The sequence below is a fragment of the Stigmatopora nigra genome, chromosome 9 (assembly GCF_051989575.1).
Source record: "Stigmatopora nigra isolate UIUO_SnigA chromosome 9, RoL_Snig_1.1, whole genome shotgun sequence".
Taxonomy (NCBI): domain Eukaryota; kingdom Metazoa; phylum Chordata; class Actinopteri; order Syngnathiformes; family Syngnathidae; genus Stigmatopora; species Stigmatopora nigra.
The window spans coordinates 10,765,003-10,783,748 of record NC_135516.1 but is presented as its reverse complement, the minus strand read 5'-3'; the positions used below and the strand labels follow the sequence as shown (position 1 = coordinate 10,783,748).

At 41.8% G+C, this 18,746-nt stretch overlaps 4 protein-coding genes and 1 long non-coding RNA gene across 7 annotated transcripts in view; 3 read left to right on the top strand and 2 right to left on the bottom strand.

Moving 5' to 3' along the window:
• LOC144201332 (guanine nucleotide-binding protein G(olf) subunit alpha) overlaps window positions 1-7,149 on the top strand; it is a 29,113-nt gene extending 21,964 nt beyond the window's left edge. For all 3 annotated transcript variants that reach the window (XM_077723873.1, XM_077723875.1, XM_077723874.1), the window contains exons 6-12: window positions 3,192-3,246; window positions 3,323-3,396; window positions 3,756-3,814; window positions 3,882-4,002; window positions 4,071-4,201; window positions 4,278-4,345; window positions 4,982-7,149. In XM_077723873.1, coding sequence (XP_077579999.1) covers window positions 3,192-3,246; window positions 3,323-3,396; window positions 3,756-3,814; window positions 3,882-4,002; window positions 4,071-4,201; window positions 4,278-4,345; window positions 4,982-5,128 — 655 coding nt within the window. In that variant the 3' untranslated portion in view covers window positions 5,129-7,149. The remainder of the gene's footprint in view (window positions 1-3,191; window positions 3,247-3,322; window positions 3,397-3,755; window positions 3,815-3,881; window positions 4,003-4,070; window positions 4,202-4,277; window positions 4,346-4,981) is intronic.
• Window positions 7,150-7,547: 398 nt separating this feature from the next.
• On the bottom strand, window positions 7,548-10,845 carry mppe1 (metallophosphoesterase 1). The gene is made up of 9 exons (XM_077723876.1): window positions 10,226-10,845; window positions 10,052-10,160; window positions 9,720-9,823; window positions 9,461-9,541; window positions 9,283-9,391; window positions 9,158-9,220; window positions 8,969-9,091; window positions 8,753-8,893; window positions 7,548-8,143 (listed from the first exon to the last, which is right to left on the bottom strand). Exons 1-9 carry the CDS (start codon window positions 10,489-10,491, stop codon window positions 7,964-7,966), a joined length of 1,176 nt encoding a protein of 391 aa, XP_077580002.1. The 5' UTR covers window positions 10,492-10,845; the 3' UTR covers window positions 7,548-7,963.
• On the top strand, window positions 7,914-12,332 carry LOC144201340 (uncharacterized). Its single transcript, XR_013327316.1, has 2 exons — window positions 7,914-8,097; window positions 11,870-12,332. It is a non-coding gene; the product is annotated as an uncharacterized LOC144201340 (long non-coding RNA).
• Window positions 11,476-13,695, bottom strand: LOC144201336 (cathepsin Z). Its single transcript, XM_077723879.1, has 6 exons — window positions 13,523-13,695; window positions 12,978-13,141; window positions 12,731-12,910; window positions 12,114-12,264; window positions 11,879-12,044; window positions 11,476-11,764 (listed from the first exon to the last, which is right to left on the bottom strand). Exons 1-6 carry the CDS (start codon window positions 13,672-13,674, stop codon window positions 11,648-11,650), a joined length of 930 nt encoding a protein of 309 aa, XP_077580005.1. The 5' UTR covers window positions 13,675-13,695; the 3' UTR covers window positions 11,476-11,647.
• A 1,301-nt stretch (window positions 13,696-14,996) lies between these two features.
• Window positions 14,997-18,746, top strand: part of piezo2b (piezo-type mechanosensitive ion channel component 2b) — a 35,049-nt gene continuing 31,299 nt past the window's right edge. Inside the window, 1 exon segment of the mRNA XM_077723881.1 lies at window positions 14,997-15,611. Within this exon segment, the coding sequence (XP_077580007.1) occupies window positions 15,548-15,611 (64 nt within the window). The 5' untranslated portion in view covers window positions 14,997-15,547.

Sequence of the window (18,746 nt, the reverse complement as noted above, 5' to 3'; positions counted from 1 at the left end):
TTGTTGACGGAGTAAACAAACGCAACGAGGCTTTTAAATGGTCGCCGTATTTCAAAGAACGGTCCCGTTGGGTTCCCAAGCGGCACCGGCAGGATGCCTTCGGAGCGGCCTGTGGAGATAGGGGGCGACGAGTGGTATGGACCGACCGGGGTTGCCATAGGAACCCAGCTGCTAAAAGCAGGCAGGGTCAGCGTGTTGCTGCTATTGCTGCCGACTTGTCGTAGTGGGAGTAACTGTGCCTCTCGCAGGACGATGGCTGCAATAGCAGACGTTGTTTGCACAGCCTCGGGTGGATATGGGAATGAAATTGGGGGGAAAATTGTTTTATTAACTATATTGGATGCCGGATTGGGCCAAAAATGACTTTTGAGTGGTCTTAAAAAGTTATGTTTAAAGTCATTTTTTTACTGGCAAGCTAGGGAAAGTATTTTTTTAGACTGGTTTCGGAATTTGTAGACTAATTTCTGACGTTTGTCGAATTTATGGTCTCCTAAAAATAGCCCGCAGAGTCCTTGATTTTTCATGTTATGGTATTATGCAGTGCTTTATTAGCCTAGCGGGCCACCACGTTTTCAAGAAATTGATTATAAATTGTTTAACAATCAGAGCAGAAATGTATAGATTAATTATAATAAAAAATGAATAATCATTATTAACTATAATGCCAATCAATTTTGACTCAATTTATATTCCATTGCCTAAACATTGTGGTGGCCATTTTAAAAGCATCTCTCGATTGTCTGGGCGGCTCTATTTTTACCCGCTTTATTTTTTTCTTCTCTTTTTGGGCACGGCCTCGTCATCATTGATTTTTTTAGTTTTTTTTATTCTCCACAAGAGCGTTTTCCTCTATTTTAAGCAGGATATTGACCAGCGCAAAGCTCACTAGCATGTGATGCCTTGGGGCTTGGCAACGAGGAAGGCCGGAACGTGGCGGCCTTGACATTGAACAGCCGCTTTTTGTTTACACCCGATTTGGTTTGACTTTCTGGAGTGCCTCCGTTCCGCCGCTGCTATTTTTAGACCGCGTCCACCGAGTTGCTGATGGATCGGTTTCGTTTGGCGATCTATCTCGTCCGTACGGAAATGTTTCTGCTCGCTCGGAGATCTTTCCGTGGGCCGGGCCGGCCCGCCCGCCCGCCCGCCGGACAATATGCTCGCTGTCTCGATTGCTTACACCAGTTTATCACGGTGCGTAGTGTATATGGCTTCTATGTAAGTTGGCCAGATGTTTATTATTGTGCTCATTGTAACATTTGGATCTGGTGGCGTATTAAATGAGGTCATTGATGAATGGACCTGTTGACTCCCCTGAAAGTAATATTGCTCATACTAATTGTTTTAATCTTATTTTCATGACAACTATGATCGCAAAACAAGCGAATTGCATTAAAAATTTGGACTGCAGCCTACTAGTGCGCTATCTCCATTAGCATCTGTATTAGCATGGCAATGTGATAGCATTTGGACCGCTTTGCTGAAATGATATGCTAACACCATTTAATTGCATTTGATCAATTGTATTTATTTAATTTTTTAAACAGAACTGTATAGAAAGTATTTTTGATCAATGTATTAGATGAGAAGACCTCAAAATTGGACTTGATTGGACATCTAGAACCGTTATAAACCATTAAAGGTGATCATGGATTGCTAGCATTTCCCGGTCAGAATGGATTGGACATCTAGCACAGTCTAAATGAGTTTAAAAAAAAAGAACTTCCTCGCAAATCATCTCCGGTGGCCAACATTTTCCCCACATTTCAAATTGTTGTAGTCACGCCGATACGAAAAAAAACTTTTCATCTCGTGTTAGTTCAAAAGACATTGTTCATGACAAGGCGCTCTCTCTTTCTCTCTCTCGCCGTCCGTCCATGTGACGGCGCTCCCGGCAAATTGTTGGCCCGCCCGCCCGCCCGACAACGGGGGAGAGGCTAAAGTGAAAGAGTCCATTTTGCTTCCGGCCCATGCCGCTTCAAAATATGGAAACTATTGATCGGACCTCGGCGCGCGCTGCTAATTAAAGACGCCGCTCTATTTGCAAAAAGTCAAGCCAATTACCAAATGAACACATGGAGTGTTACAGTCCTAATTGTTTTTAGTGGCGCTCACTTACAGTATTTGCTCAAGTACAAAGTGCTCCGTTTCACCCCAATCCTTTTTTTTTGGTTCAAGCTTAAGGGCTACAACAACTACCAATATAGTATAGTGACATATATATAGTAGAACACCCATATAAGAGGTTTTCTTTCAACCATGGATGCATGTGATGGTAACATGATACTTCAGTTTTGTCAAGATTGACTCTGCCAAGTGTTTTTTTAAGTGGCTGCTAACTTAAAAGCTGTTTTTAAAAAGTCTACGTATTAATCTTTTAAAGGGGACTCATTAAAGGCTGGCAGGGAAATTAGCTATGATGACAATGTCCAATCATTTGATGGCCTCCAGCCCTTACAGTCGAAATGGATTGGACATATTGTGTTTTGTCGATGGCAGTGAATGCCAAGGAATCCAGCTCATACTGGTTTCTGTCTGGGAAAGACCAGTACCAAAACACTAATCAAACTAGTTTAAATGATCAAAAATAGTAACTTCCCCTTTAAATAGTGTTCTTTTGTCACATTTAATAGTCTTTTGCCCTTCAATGGGTTTTGAAAAAACACGATTTGATGTTTTAGAAAAAGAGAAGCTAACATTTCAAGTGTCCTGTGTTAGTATTGCTTTTGAATTGTCGCTTGTTTGTTGTTTTATTAACATTCAAATGAAAGTAAATGCTTATTTGGGTGATTGTATACTTTTGGGGGAAACATGCCCGTATGTTGGACACCATCCAGTCTGGGTTTGGCCTCTTGTGTCCTAAGCTAGGCTCTTGACGTTAGCGTCCTATGCTATCATCTGAACACAGTCTTGCTTTATGTAATCACTCCATCTGGAGAGGGGAGGGGGAACCAAAAATAGCACAAAGTGAGCAGCGCTGCCCCCTTGTGGACAATAGGCACTTCTGCATCCCCTCCCTGCCTGTCAAATATGCCAATTTGATTCCCAAATGCATGATGGGAAACAATGGCTTCAGAGGCCTCGCCTTGTTGAAATGATCTAAAGGTCTTATCTTGATAAAACAACTATTGGTCAATAAAAAGTTATCTCTTTGTATCATTGAAAAATGTTTTCCTTTTATCTTGTTTTTGCAGTTTCTTGGACAGAATTGACTCAGTAAGACAGAGCGACTACACGCCAACAGACCAAGTAGGTTTTCGCCGCACGCGCTAACTCGCCGTTTCTTCTTGGTTTTTGTGCCTTGACGCCATCTTTTATTTTTCAGGACCTGCTACGATGCCGAGTGTTAACTTCAGGGATTTTCGAGACCAGGTTCCAAGTAGATAAAGTTAACTTTCAGTAAGTCCGGCCAAACAACACAAGTCAACTGCTCGTGATAACTACTCATTATAGTATTAAATACCCACCTATTTATTTACGTGCTGTTACCTACTTATTTATGTATTACCTACCTATTTATGTAACTACCTACTTATTTATGTGACCACTTATTCATGTTGACTACTACTTGTTTATAATATTAACTACTACTTATTGTTTTGACTACTACGTATTATGTTGACTACCACTTATTTATTATTTCCCTTTGCATCATTGTATAATCAATTGTAAATGGGTGATATAAGAAACAAAAAAATGTCATTGCTACTTGAGTGTTGTGACTTTTTGAGCTCCTCATAACTCGTTTCTTCTCGCAGCATGTTCGATGTCGGTGGTCAGCGGGACGAGAGGAGAAAGTGGATCCAGTGCTTTAACGGTGAGTTGCACAGCTAGCGCCCGGCTTTCCCATTCTTGGCTCACGTCACGGTTGTCCCCCTCCACAGACGTCACGGCCATCATCTTCGTGGTGGCGAGCAGCAGCTACAACATGGTAATAAGGGAAGACAACAACACCAATCGGCTACGGGAAGCCCTGGACCTCTTCCGCAGTATTTGGAATAACAGGCGAGTGCAAGTTATTCTCCCTTCGCCGCCGTCCTTTTTGCTCACGCCGTGGGCTGACTTTGAAACAGGTGGTTACGCACCATCTCCGTCATCCTCTTCCTCAACAAGCAAGACATGCTGGCCGAGAAAGTGTTAGCGGGAAAATCCAAAATCGAAGACTACTTCCCCGAATACGCCCGCTACACCATACCAAATGAAGGTGGCGTTGAGTCGATAGCGACCGTGGCGGCCAACGTTCCTTCCGCACGTTAACTAACAGTCTGTTTTCGCTCCAGCAACTCCAGAACCCGGCGAGGACCCGAGAGTGACGAGAGCAAAATTCTTCATCCGAGACGAGTTTCTTGTAAGTAGACATGTTTTGATTTGGTAAAACTGGGGGATGTGAAAAATGTGTATTTATTTGAACTGGAAAAGGAGTTATGAATCAAGCAATCTCCCTTCAATGCTCAAAATTAGCCAATGAGAGATGGATTTCCTTTTAAAGATGGTCAACAGATTTTATGAAATTAGAGAGTTTATTTAATAGAAACCCAGGAAATTTGTCACACTTAACTGCACAGTAACACATAAGGAAAAGGACTACAATATGCTAACACTCCTGCTATCTTAATGCTAATTTACACTAGAATATGCTAACCCAAATAAGCATCAATTTGCCTTATTTAACTCTCAAAAGCATCATTAAGTTTCTTGTCCAACAAAAAATATAACACGAGCACTTTGTAGCCGGCCAAAAAACAAGTTATATCGACTATCAACTGAAAAAAAGACATAATATTCTTCTTTCACTTCTCTGCGAAGTACTGCCCTCCTGTGGTCATGTTACGCACACACGCAACAATGTCCCTTTTTTCAAACTCAGTCTAAATTTCTCTAGACTACTGCAATGTTAAAGTAATCTACCACCCCTTTTCTCCTCCACCATGACCCTAAATTTGACCTTTTTCAAGTGACAATCACATTTGTTTCCCCTCCTCAGCGGATCAGCACGGCGAGCGGCGACGGTCGCCACTATTGCTACCCGCACTTCACCTGCGCCGTGGACACGGAGAACATCCGGCGGGTTTTCAACGACTGCCGGGACATCATCCAGAGAATGCACCTACGGCAGTACGAACTCTTGTGATGAGACCTCCCGCCTCCTCCCGAGGACCATCAAGTACTACTGAAGTGTGTCAAATTCTCCTCCTCTTTTTCTTTGGCTTTTTTTTTGAGGGGGGGTTGAAACCTCTGCGACGAGAAGATTCAATTGATTCCTTTGATGGTTTTTTCCCCCTTTTTTTTATTTTTTGTCATTCCACTAGGCTTCTGGCTACCTCCGATATTTCTTTGCCCCCCCCACTCCCCTTCTACCCCTCTCTTTTTCGGATACATGAAGACCCCCCCACAGGACCTCAGTGTAGAGTGCGCGTGCGAGTGAAGCGATAAATGCACTTTGCATCAGGTTCCTTTTTCCCCCCTTCCTAGATGATTTGAATTATCCCCCCCCCCCACCACCCCAAGAGGAACACACAATGTAGCATCAATGCGATATTTATTAACCCGTCATTTTTTTAAGGGGGGGTACAAACAAAGAAACACGGAAAAGAAAACGCTTTGCGGACCGAGAGAAAAGAGAGACGGGATGCACGTTGACGAAAAATGGGGAAGGATTTTGTTCCCCACCGGAAGGAGCCCCCACCGCCGCCGCCACCGCTGCTACGTGCACTTTAGCCCCGCCCCCTCCGCAGACTCGGATCCCCCCCACCCAGCACACGCACACACCTAAACACGCATACCATCCTTTTAACTGCGGGGAAGGGGAGTTGAAAATGTATTCCTTTTCTTTTTTCTTTTTTGTTTTGCCCCCCTTGACCCTCATTTTTTTTCTTGTACACTGTGCAAGGTGGAATTCCCCTGTACAGACTGTAAAGTGTAATATTATTTTGTACAAGTTCAATTGAAAAGAAAAAAAAACAACAAATCTACTTGTAGATCTTTGTGCCTTGATTATGGCTGTACCTGTAAAAAAAAACAAAAAAAATATACAAAAAAAACGACAACAACAAAAAACAAAAAACGAGCTCAGATGTAAGTAATGTTTTTCGACCGCGCTGTACAGCTTGATGTCAAAAACACCCCCCTCCCCATCCCCCTTCCCCCCCTTTCATCGGGGTTTTATTTTTTTTTGTTGGCAACAAAATGGGGAGACTGCACGAAGGGTGTGGTTGGAGGGAACTTTCTCTGTAGAGTTTAGTTTTTTCTGGTTTGTAAAAAAAATCAAAAATAAACTGCTGTTTATTGAAAAATGAAACAAAAACAAAACTAGGGAAAGGATCCTGAAAATATACATTATGCAAATTAACCACTTACCTGCAGTAAGGACCACATGTTGCAGCACCATTGCCTTTTTATTTGATTTTATTTCTTGGGAGGGATTTTTATGTTGCCCTCTTGTTTAATTGTATGATGATGACGATGATGATGACTATAATTAATTTCACAGCTTTAAAAAAAAAAAATACACATTGGGAATCTATTGAAAGTGTCCAAATTTACAACCTGGTGTTGTTTTCATAGGAACCAACATTTTTCCTTTTATTTTTTAAGTGAGTGCAAGATCTTGTGTACATAGACCCACACACGCGTTGTGTGTTGCGCGTGCGTGTATGAATGTGCGGGAAAAAGAATTTTATAAATGTATGTACATGTAAATTTATAGGTCTATATAAATATATATGTACAATTATACATGTTTAATTATGTGTGTGCCTAGGTGTACATACCTATGTATGTATACGCTGAATATGTATACATACACACATAGGAAAGCATGTCTAGAATGGAGATGAATAAATGAGCGTGTGCAATATTGGTCATGTTTGGGGGTGGGGTGGGCTGGTGGGGGTCCTATGGGAGCCATATGCGATATAGGCACAGGCACTATGAATGTGTGAGCAGCACCCAACAAGACGAGCTCTTTTCCTTGTACAAAAAAACTCCAAAAAGAAGTCAACATCAGCCTTTTGTTCTCCTACACTACACACACACACATACACAAACGTATTCTCCCTACACACACATATACACACACAGTCGTCTTGGACTGCTGGGGACGATGAAATGACATTTTTATTTTTATTTAAAATAAAGAGGCACATTAGAGGAGGTTCTTTTTATTTTTGCTTTATTTATAAGAGTATAATCTGTGTCCTAAGCGTTATTAAGATTTGTTCAAAGCTATTTAACACTGAATGTCACATTTGAACTTTTATAGTTTGGAAATTGTTGACCCCAGAAATATGAAGTGCTAAATGACTTATGTTTATATTATATTCTAATCATGTTTGGTTCCAAATTCTATTTGACGCTAACAAATTGCACGTATGAAATTCCTTCAAACTGTGGAATTATTTTGCTGAAACAAGTGCAAAGATTAAGCCCCATCAATATGGCATAACATTTCTTCAAAAGAGATCCTGTTTAATGAAGTGTGGTCGTTTAAGACCATAAAATGCATGATAGTGTACATTGTGTAATCAAGCAGTTTTACCATAAAACTCCAGTCAGGTGAAAGATGATTTACTATTACACACAGATTTTCCAGTTTACAGTGAATTACATCAAAGCATGTCCGACACTTGAAATATACAATTAACAGTGGTGATCATCTTAAAAATGTTTCTTGAAGCCCAGAAACGAGGCAAAGTGCTTAAAAGTCAGTTTTGTGTTATTGGATACTCCCAGTTAATTCTAATTGAAAGACTTGTCTCTTGTAAAACTTGTTGATATATTCAAACGATAACCCACGTCACCGAAATAACACGTTTAAAATCATAAAAAAATATTTGAAAATGAACTTTTTTGCTTTGTAAAACGTTCAGATAAAACCCAAAAAAGACCATTCATTCTTTCTTTGGGAACGTCCAGGGCGACACCGCTTCCGGCATCAGAGCGCGAAGGGTGATGGGTAATGTAGTTTTCAAATAGACTTGTGCTTTCCCACTAGGCTGAGGCACTGCATCAGGCCCTTCATCCACAAGCAGTGCGCCACGACGAGCAGCATGGAGCAGGCGCCGACCAAGCTATATACGCCGATGACGGTGCTCTCCTCCGGTAAGAAACATTTGGATAGCGCGTAGCTCCCCGGTGAAACGGACACCTTTTGGAAAGAGTAAGGGGAGACAGGTGGGGGGGAGTAACGGACCATTTAAAGGGCCACTTAATGTGATTGCACACATGCTAATGGGTTAGCATCGTTAATAGAATGACTAAAAGATGGGAAAACACGTGGGGAAAAAGCTCTTGTTCACAGTATTTTCGTCTTGGAACTGTTATTTGATGCTAAACTCACTGAATATGTTCAATATTGTCAGTTTTTGTTGTTGTCTAGAGTAAATGTTGCCATCAAAAAATACTGTCGTGAAACTAGCGCAGAATTGTATCCTGGTACACATCATTCATATTATAAAAGTAACTAAAGTTATTTTTTAAATGTATATTTAAATGGATTTATGATTTAGGGTATTAAAAGTAGAGCTACAGTAAAAAAAGGTGTTAATTGAAGAAAAATCAATCTTAATGATAATTAAGTCACTTTTTTAGTCAAAATTTTGTAGATAATTGTTTATATTGTGACTATTGTAGTTCCAAATTTTGAAAGTTGATACGTTAATGAGCATTTTACCAATGTTGAACTCCAATATTTTTTTGCAAAGAAGCAATGCAACCTATTAGTGAACAATTTGAGGAAGAGGAGGTGGACACCCACCAGGATGAAGCTGGGATTGTTCCTATTCCTCCAGCTAAATGACGGCACGCTGACCTCCGGGTACTTGTTGTCATGGAGGACCTCGCAGCCGCTGTGGGTGTGGCCACTCAGAATCAGGCGGGGCTTAAACCACTGCAGCAGCTGGGGATGCCCAAAAAACTAAAAATCTCATCGTCCTTGTCATCTTTTCAATGAGAATTTGAGAGCGATCCTCACCTTCTGGGAGGCTTCCTTGGACAGCACGTCGTACTTCTCCCTGAACAAAAGTTTTCGCTCTTCTGGCGGCGCAGCGTCCTCACCTGTGCAGCCTGCGTCGCTAACTCTGTATAGCGGGTAATGCTGCACCGACAATTGGAAAGTTCAAAAATAACAATTTGAAGTATTTTTAAAAACAAAAATTGATACCTGGAGGATAATGGGTGCTGTAGGAGGGTAAACATGTGCATCCTCGCAACCCTCTGCTGAATTCTGCAAAGAAGATTGCATTGATTTTGGTTGGGTTCTGCTGGACTTCCTTGTGCCCAACTTACCTGAAGAGAACAGTCGAGGTCCCCGGAAATTCTGGCCAGCTCCTTCTCCACGGATTGGCAGATGGGGCAACCGTCGCCATGCAGCGCCACGCTGTTCACCAGCAGGAAACTAGAAAAAGACGCACGTCAACTGCTGTCCGTATGAAGTTTTTCTCATGGAAAACGATGGACGCCTCACTTGATGCCGTTCTTGGTCATCATTCTGGTGGAGGAGGCGTTGAAGACCTTCTCGAAGCGTTGCAGCTTGAACCAGTCCATCCTGCAGGGGGCGACACACACAAGAGAAATGCTACAATGGCAGATGTACGGATTTCAATGTTTTCATTTGAGTAAGTGCAAAAAATAGGTCCATTTGGCACACTTTGTTCTAATTCAGGATAGGATTTTCATGAATTTGCATGACTACAAATCACAGAAGTAAGCAAATGCGGCCTTACTCGTAATGGAAGCCGATATCGTGATTCCCAACCAGGACCACCAGCTCTGTGTCCCCTGAGTGGCGAAACATCTTGTTGAAGCGCCGCACGTCGTCTTCCCAATTCTGCTCGGGAAACAACATTTATTTGGTTTAATGTTATTTCTTGATTTTTGGAGAAACTTTTTTTGAACACAACACTTATTTGTGTAAGATAATCAAAAAATAACACAAATATGGGCCATTGACCACAGTGGACGTCCAGTTCACTTAAACTGGGAAACCTGGCAGCGCCACGGACCCAAAATCCCATTTTGACCTCAATCTCGGCCCAAAAAAATTTGAATCCCTCACCTTCTGCGAGCTCCACTTTCCCTCATCGAAGATATCTCCCAGGATGAAGACCACTTCAGGTTGGAGGAACCACAGGGCAGTCTGGAAGGCGCGCTCCATCTGCCATTCCCTGCGCATGCGCAAAGCACCCCCGCTCGATGGCATCCCGTCCACAGTCCATTACCGCCGTCTTACCTCCTCAGTTTGTCGAACCAGTGTCCGCCGACGGCCCCCAGCAGGTGCGTGTCGGACAGCACCATGGCTCGGAGGGGTGGCGAATCCGGAGGCCCACCCTCCACCACGCCGCCTCCGCCGCGCGGGCGCTCCACGCGCGGCCAACCGCACTTGAGAACGGCGGGGAAGTAAATAAGATACTCGCAGAAGAAGAAGGCGCCGCCGAGGAACAGCGCCAGCAAAAGCAGCAGGCTGGCCAGCGGCCATCTGCCGCCGAACCTGGACATGGCCGCCTCCCCCTCCTCCTCACAAAATGATGGAGCGGCCCATTAGGCATCTTTTTATCCTCCTCCTCCGCTTCTCATTGTTTTCCTCTCCTTTCCAAGAAAAGCCCGCTCGGTGGCACTCACGATGGCGTCAGACGACGGTGTCGTGTGGAAAAGTGGGGGAGAAAAACAAAGATGGAACGTCGAGAGAGAGCAAGAGAGAGAGTGAAGAGAGAGAGAGAGAGAGAGAGAGGCGCTCCAAACGTCAAGCTGCGTTTGCACTTGCAAGCCATTTCCGGTTTCTAGGTCATTGTGCAATGCTTTATTTGCATTCCACTCAGCAATTTGTGCTGTCAAAGCCAATGAAGGCAAAGTAGGCTACAATGAGTTGGTCAACCCCCGTCGTCTCTTTTGTCCACGCGATGGCAACAGATGGACCAATGGGATTAATGGGATTAAAATTGCGCACAGACTGGTTCTGCTGCCCCGTGCTTCTGCGCAAACTACCAGCTCAACCGGTCTTTTGGATTTTTAAAATTTTCTCTCGTCTTTACGATATAATCGTAATATATTTGCATAGGCGCCCAATCCCTTTGGAGTGGGAGGGATGGTAGTGATCATTCTATTGCTGTCAATAGGTTGGAAATTCAATTTTAGGGGCTTGAGAGAGAGGTTAAAATACAAAAATGTGGGCGGAGGCTCCGCGGTTTCCAGATGTTTGGTTTCAAGTACTCGCAATACAACATTTTTGCGTGTGTGGGAAGAGACAAAAGCAGTCTTTCAAGTGACCAACTTCTCCACAAAAGCAGCTCTGTTGTTTTCGAGACACGCTTTTTTTTTCATTGTCTTCACATTCGAATTGAAAGTTGAAATGCTCGCATATTACTTTCTAAAAAAGTCCCTCAACATTCTTCAAAAGAGGAAGGATGATGTAGAATCATGTGACAACATCCTCACAATTGCCTCACTTTATGATCTACATTCCAAAATAGAAGCAAGTGTAAATTTAGGTAGTGTTCTCTTTATTAAACAATGTATTTCCCTGATCATAGCAAATCCCAACATGATTAAAATTCAATTCCGCTTGAGTGTATCAGAAAATAGACTCCGATAACAAAATTCATTGGGGAAAACACAAGTTATTTTCTTTACACCACATAATAATACAAATAACTGTCTAAATCGTAACAATAGGATCTCCATATGCACATCGCTTCTCAATCCCCAAATTGAACCAGTTGCCTTTGCCGCCTTTAAAGGCGCTGGTGACGATTTGGGCCCAGCCGTGTTCCCCCTGAAAAACAACAAAAACAAATTCAAACGATCCACTTAAACCAGATTGGCCGTCAAAGCCACCCATTGAGTAACTTGTGTCTGACTGGCCATTTTTTGTGTGCAGGAAACCCACCCAAAACTCTCCCCAAGAGTTCCGAACGATCCAGAATTCCACGCCGTCTTCCGCGACGCCCCAGCCGGCCACGGACACGATGTGATTGGGCAGCGAAAGTGGGTGGAACTCGTGAAAGAGGCCCCCCGAGTACTCCTCCAGGCCTTTGGTGGCCATCAGAGAACAACTGGACACAAGAAAGAGAAGATGTTTTCAGCACTTTGTTTCCCTCTTCTGGCTTCTAGTGGTAAGTCACCTGATTGGCCCGTTGATGTAAATCTCTGCTTTCATGTGCTCGATCCCGGACACTCTGCCGTAATCGTCCACTTTCCATGTCGTGTAGTTCCTTATCACGTTGCACGAGTCCGTAGAAGCGCACGAGCCGCACTGGTTGAACTCTTCGCACTCTGAAATGACAAATTTTAATTTTGTAACAAGACGGAATAACATGTTAAATAAGGCCTGTGCAATGCGAGTATTTGTGTGTTTGTGAAACTTAGTGTCAGTTTTTTTTAGTTACATTTTACACTTTACAAGCATTTTTCAAGAGGGAAAGATGCAGCCAACATATGGTATTTTATGTTTGGATTTTAAAGATAAATATGTAAAATCTGCCTAGCAACAAATAACCATGAATGAATAAGACCATCATGGCCAGTCTAAAGATCACTTTAGAGCTATTTGTTAATATTCGGATTCTGAATTCTGCGTAACAACAAGTAAACAGAAAAGAATACAATAATCAGGGCCACGCTTTTTTTTTAACACGACAAATTTAGCATCAGTTTGAGTTAAGAGGTATTTAATAATATTAAGATTATGAATTCTGAGATGAATTTTGGCCCCCTAATGGGTAAGTGAGGCATAGCATACTCTGGTTTTTAGCTTGGTAGTTGTTACAGGTCTCATCCGGTATCCCCGTCTTATGCGCGTAGGCGTAGACCCCCAGGTCATCGCCCCCGTAACACGAGCCCGCTCGCCCGCAGTCGATGACGTTCTGGACCGACAGGTACGCTAAGGGCCACACACCCCCGCGCTTAATGTTGATGCGGTCTAGAGTGAAAAGGACAAAAAAAGTGAGCGTCTCGTCACGTCTCCGTCTTGTCGTCACCACGGTTACCGGCCAAAGCACTGGTGGCTCCCATAGCCCAGCAGGAACCGCAATACTGCGGGATGTGCTGGTTCCTGGTGACGCTCACGTAATTCTGCCCATCGACGTTCCTCCAGTCCCACGACCGCGGGAATTCGGATGCTTTTGTGTACTCGTGAGGCCGAGGGCGTGTCCTGAAATATACAATGGATAATAGATGTATAATATTGTTCGTTTTGCTATTTAAAATGAGTTATTACCCCAAGTAATTTGTATTATGTTTGTTTTTTGACTGTTACCTTTTTCACTTCCTCTCAATATATTTTAAAAATATATTTGAAAAGGAGATAGTGGCTCCTGAACATATGAACCTAGGCTTTTTTAAATTTATTTGTAGAAATTGATAAAAATAATCAGTTAAAAACATAAAAAATAAATATCGTTACTAATACTAATTTCGCTTTAGGTAATAATACCCAATGTCGTCCAACAGGTCTTTGTTATAAACGTAAGCAAAAAATAATCTTAACAAAGCAGCAAAACAAGGAAATAAACTAAATAATCCATGAACTCACCTAACAAATTGTGGCCAACTGTCATTGATGATGGCTTTGAAACACGGTTCATTTACAAGTTGAGTAGCAGTGCATTTAATGACTAGAAACAACATAAAACAACAACAATAACAACAACGTAAAAGTGGAAGTGCAGCTACGGAGGGGGCCATCTTTAAATCTGGCTTACGTCACTCTCCGGCACACCAGCGCGCACTAGCGGACAATCCAAGCACAACAACAACAACATGTACAAAAAAAAGCAGTGTATGTGAACTGCACCTTTTAAATGCTAGGTAAGCTTCTGCTATGGACTGTGTCAATTAGTAAATTTGCAGCCTCAGCGGTAAACTTTAGTTTGACAAACTTGGTTTCCGATTTAAATTACATTATAACTAATGTACAGCATACAAGATAGACGTGTGTGTGTGTGTGTTCTGCACTGGAAATGTTTAAGTGTGTAATTCAATTAGATGTGCATTTGGAAGTCACCACTCATTATTTGCAGTGATTCATATCTGTACTTAGTTTTATTTGACTTCATCCCTACGATCATTTGTGAGCCACAGTTTTCTACCCAATATTACATCACCCAAATGTGACGTTGACCTATGCAGATGCCAAGTTATAGTCTAGTTTTGTTTTTTAACTAAAAACAGACTAGAAACAAAACATCATTACCGAGAAAAAGAAACATTTGGACCCTACTCTCTTTGTGAATTAAATTTGAGTTTGCTCATTTTTTTTGGAATGGAGAGGGCACATTTGTTGCTGAATCATCGTCACTGTTTCAACTAGACGGGCTCCATTGGGTCCGAGAGTGGCTCAATAACTCCCTCTTAAGCGCTGAATGAATAATAAATCACATACGACCACCCTCCCTGCCTGGCAGGCGCAATAGGACCATAACAGCCAAGACAAACAAACTCAAAGTTTTTTCCCTAAGAACTGTCGCCATCCTCAACTCAAGTTCTGCACTAAAACTCCACAGGCTGTTAACCACTTTAGTCACTTTTGTAACTACTTATTCATGTAGACTACTTATTCATTTATTACTTATTTATTGGTGACTGTTATTTTTTATCTGTTCTTTTGTTTGTTTGTTGATGTTATTATTTGTGCCCTTGGTGGTGAAGCTTCAAATCTCATTAAACTTGTATAATGACAATAAAAGCGTTCAATTCAATCCAATGAGCATTTCCTTTTGTAATACCATTTTAAACCGTTTAGAGGCACTGTTGCCTTTTGAAAGCAGACAGATCTTTAAATTGTGCGTGTTGAATGATTTGGGAATTTGAATTTCAAATGTACAAACATTGATTGCTGATTATTGTAAACATGCATTGCGAAAATATAATTTATGTAAGGTACAAAATGAAGTATTAGGGTGACCAGCAGCGTTCGTCTACAGGCCCGCCCCCTTCCAGCCAATTTTAATAAAAGGTTGAGCTCGTTACTAAGAGACGTCTTCTGATTGGCAGGTACAGATGTCAATCACAAGTTGCTTTCCTGATAAGATGCGCACAGCCCACGCGTGGGACGCTCCGACTGAAAAGTGTTAAAATCCACTCGGAGAGGCACTACGAGTTAGACAAGGTTGAATTTCACCTTTTTTAAAAGAAAAATAACGGCAGCACTTTGGCATATTGACGAAAAGCCTTTTTTTGTTTAATACACTACGGGTTAACTTGTTGATTCTTTTCGTCAGCGTTCTTGCACGAGTATTCGCCCACCTGAGTGGCCAACATGACTTAATTTCGACGTTCAGGGGAAAAAATGTCTTTTTGTTTTTGATTTTTGTTGGGGGGCATGAGTTGCCTGTTTTGGACTGTGATAATGAAGTGTGGAAGTCGCCTCGTCTCGCCGCTTTGGACAAGCAAGCCGGCGTTCAGGTGTCTCGTCCGGCCACAACCGACTGATGAGGAGGCGCGCACAGCCGTTACAGCAGCCGGAATTTGACACAATTTTCGGGGCAAGGCGATGCCAGGAAGGCTCTGACGACCGAGAACCAGCGAAACTTGCTACTTGTTGGTTGCCGGAGGAACTATGGCCTCGGAAGTCGTATGCGGACTGGTCTTCAGGCTGCTGCTGCCAGCCTGCCTTGCGGCCGGTGAGTTTTTAATTCATTTCTTCTTCCCAAAAACGTCGCATTTTCATTCCAGCATGGAGATGGGTGGCGTGTGACGTCACCACCTTGTTTATACTGTACTTCCACTAAAATCACCCAAAATAACTCTGGAATTAATGCTGAACGCTAATTTACATTCAGATTATTCCTTTTATTGTGAATATTGCACTTGAAAATATATTGTCTAATTTCGTGGGCATTATATTGGGCCTTCATCACTTAAAATGCATCTATGTGGACGCCAAGCCTTTATTTTTCTTCAATATGATTGTTTTACTATTAAATTAAATGATACAACAGTTAAATATTGATAAAAGCTGAATTAATAACATTACAATGAATGTTATGACCCGTAAACACTACATTTGTTTAAAATTCATAGTATGTACAGTATCACTGGCCAATTAATGTAATGAATATTTTAAATTTATTCTACAAGGAGCCTTTAAATGTTACTTATCTCAGTAAAGGGTTATTTTTTTTTACTTTAGGAGCCACTTTGGCTTTATTCATGTTGCTTTCTTAACATAAGCACTAATCTTGAGTCATATAAAGGTAATAAGAAAATGGTCATTTTTCTCCAAAAGCAGCTTTGAATGCAACATTTTAATGACGCCACATTTTATCCCAACCTTTGGCCGAGTCATTCAGCCATCTATTTTTGACTATGTTAAATCTGTTAATAACATGGACAGCTGGCGCAAATCCTGGCTGTTAATGGGCGAAAGGAACACACCACCCCGGATTGGTCGCCCGTCATTCACAGGGAAATATAAGGAAATAGAAAACCAGTCACATTAAGTGTAACATTTTTCCACCCTGCCTGCATCAAAATGACAAATTATCAGTGACTAATATGAGGCACTGCATTGAAAGAAAATAACCTTAGCATATCCATACAGTATTTACCCCCAGCAGCAATTAAAGATAGATTTTGAATGTTATATTAAAATCTTCTCGTTCTTAAATCTAAAATAATTCAACATCATAATATTTGCGAGACTTTAAATTATCCATTCAAGGGAGTAATGTTGTCTTCTAGGCTTTATGGGGAAAAGGAACTTTGTCACTTTTTTACGTGCAAATGACAGCCGCTAAAATAAAGGACGCAAGGTCAGGGCTTAAATCTGTCAGGCGGGTCAGAGGTCATGTTGAAAATTCCACTAAGATGTCCGCAGATTGATGCATGTTTATTTATCAAGGCGTCGCGTGACTGGGAACGTTAATTCATACACAATCCAATTGAGTCACTCACAAACAAGTTTGCAGTACATTGAAACTTGTATTTAAAAGGAAAAAACAAGTACAAAATGTACTACGACCTCCTGGCTCCCTTTCTACGGGAAACCTATGGGCCATAACAAGCCTGTCATTTGAAATTGAGACAAAAAAGAACATATTCAAACTACTTTATACTACTTATTTGGTTATTTTTCCTATCTGACAGTTATCAAACCTTTCGGCCTTTTTGACTACTTCTCAATGAGCTTCACTTGCCTTGTGGTCACGGTGGTCCGCATCAATGAAATGCTGTTTACTTTCAGGTGTTTAAGCGACCATTTTGTGGTCAAGCCACAAATGCGAAAGCGTACCACCACAGTCTCAAGTGTTTTTTTTCTATCTTTTTTTAAATGTAAGCCCAGCAATAATGCACTAGCATCACCGCGCCGTTGTTTCCGGAAGCCATCGCCAGGTCATGCATGGGCTCCATTAATTGGCGGAAAGCCGTTTTAACACCATGAATTAATAATGCGGCTCGCCAGCGAGAGAATTGACTTGCCTTTTATCGTAAGCATAGCTTTTAAATAATTTATAGCTTTCTGGGAGTGCAAAAAAAAGCACTCCTGTACGTCGCCGCCCACAGGAAGTCAATTGGAATGCGTAGTGCGGGACGTCGTGGCGAGGATACCGCCGGCTGTCGTCGGTTGAGCTCTTGTCGCCCGTTTGCATGCCCGTCAATTAAAACATGGAAAGAAATTGAACACCACGATTGACCTCAGCAATAATGGCGACTGGCTAAATGACCAAAACGCAACTTTTTGCACAAAAAAGGGGCGAAAAAAATAGTCAGTGTCCAGCAGGTTTGCAGCCAAGAGATAAAAAGTCACCAAAGTCAGTCGGGGGGCCCCTCAGAGTGACGACTGAGCGCAGCAGATGTTTTTCTTTCTGGGACTCAAACACCTGCCACTTCCTTCCCGTCCACTATCACCCGCCCGGCAATTCCCACAACTGCCGATTTTGTTACGTATATTGGCTTTTTAACGCTCCTGTCTGCGCGTCGGCCGTCTAGCATCACCTCTTTTGATACTGCACAGTTACAGACTCCTTGTGTACACAATTGTACAACAGCCACCACAGCTGTTTGCCACCAGGGTGTTGTTACACACGCAAACGTACACACAGTCCATGGGTGCTAAAATTGTGCAAAATGTTTTCCCTTTTTTTAAATTGAAATTCTGATATGCAACTCTGAAGTCAACTAATAACTCAGAAGAGCATCATCATGCTCACTAGTTTTGCCTCGGGCTATTTTTTTTATATTTATTTCAAGAAAATTTGCAACTGTGCTTTTGTTTTGTCGATATTTTGTCTATCTGTATCCTCCGATTGGCTTGAAACCGGTTCCGAGTGTACCCCACCCTCTGTATGTCATTGGCTAGGATAGGCTCCAGCACCCCCGCAAGCTTTGTGAGGATAAGCAGATCAGATAATGAATCCATTATGAAGATAAGTAAAGAAAAGTTGCTAAATCCACTCCAATGATCTTGCTAATACTGGATTATAATATAATAATATAATATATTTAATAATAATTACAATAATATCAAATTATAATAATAAACTGGATGTCAGTGTTGAAGTTGGCATTCGCCATGTAAGCGTGATACATGTTTAAAACCAAAAAAGTAGAACAGATCAAACTTTTTTTTTTTTAAGTACAAGTTTATCAAAAACAAATGATGTGTGATTGAATAGAAGAAAGTCAAGTCAAAATGTGCCAAGGGGTGACTTCATATGCTTCTCTTTAAAAAAAGTCTTTAGCCCGTTTCAAATTCCTCACTTATCGCCTGCGGTGCTGCACTGCACCTCCTTAACACCCCGTTTATGTTTCTGGGC

Excerpts from the sequence above, each read along its gene's own strand:
- LOC144201336 (XM_077723879.1), bottom strand. The coding sequence starts at position 13,674 with ATGGCCCCCTCCGTAGCTGCACTTCCACTTTTACGTTGTTGTTATTGT. Across the intron at positions 12,911-12,977 it reads AGCCACCAGTGCTTTGGCCG|ACCGCATCAACATTAAGCGC; the intron begins GTAACCGTGGTG and ends TTTTCACTCTAG. Across the intron at positions 11,765-11,878 it reads ACTCTTGGGGAGAGTTTTGG|GGGGAACACGGCTGGGCCCA; the intron begins GTGGGTTTCCTG and ends GTTGTTTTTCAG.
- mppe1 (XM_077723876.1), bottom strand. The coding sequence starts at position 10,491 with ATGTCCAGGTTCGGCGGCAGATGGCCGCTGGCCAGCCTGCTGCTTTTG. Across the intron at positions 9,824-10,051 it reads GAAAGTGGAGCTCGCAGAAG|AATTGGGAAGACGACGTGCG; the intron begins GTGAGGGATTCA and ends TTTCCCGAGCAG. Across the intron at positions 8,144-8,752 it reads ACAATCCCAGCTTCATCCTG|GTGTCCGTTTCACCGGGGAG; the intron begins GTGGGTGTCCAC and ends TCTTTCCAAAAG.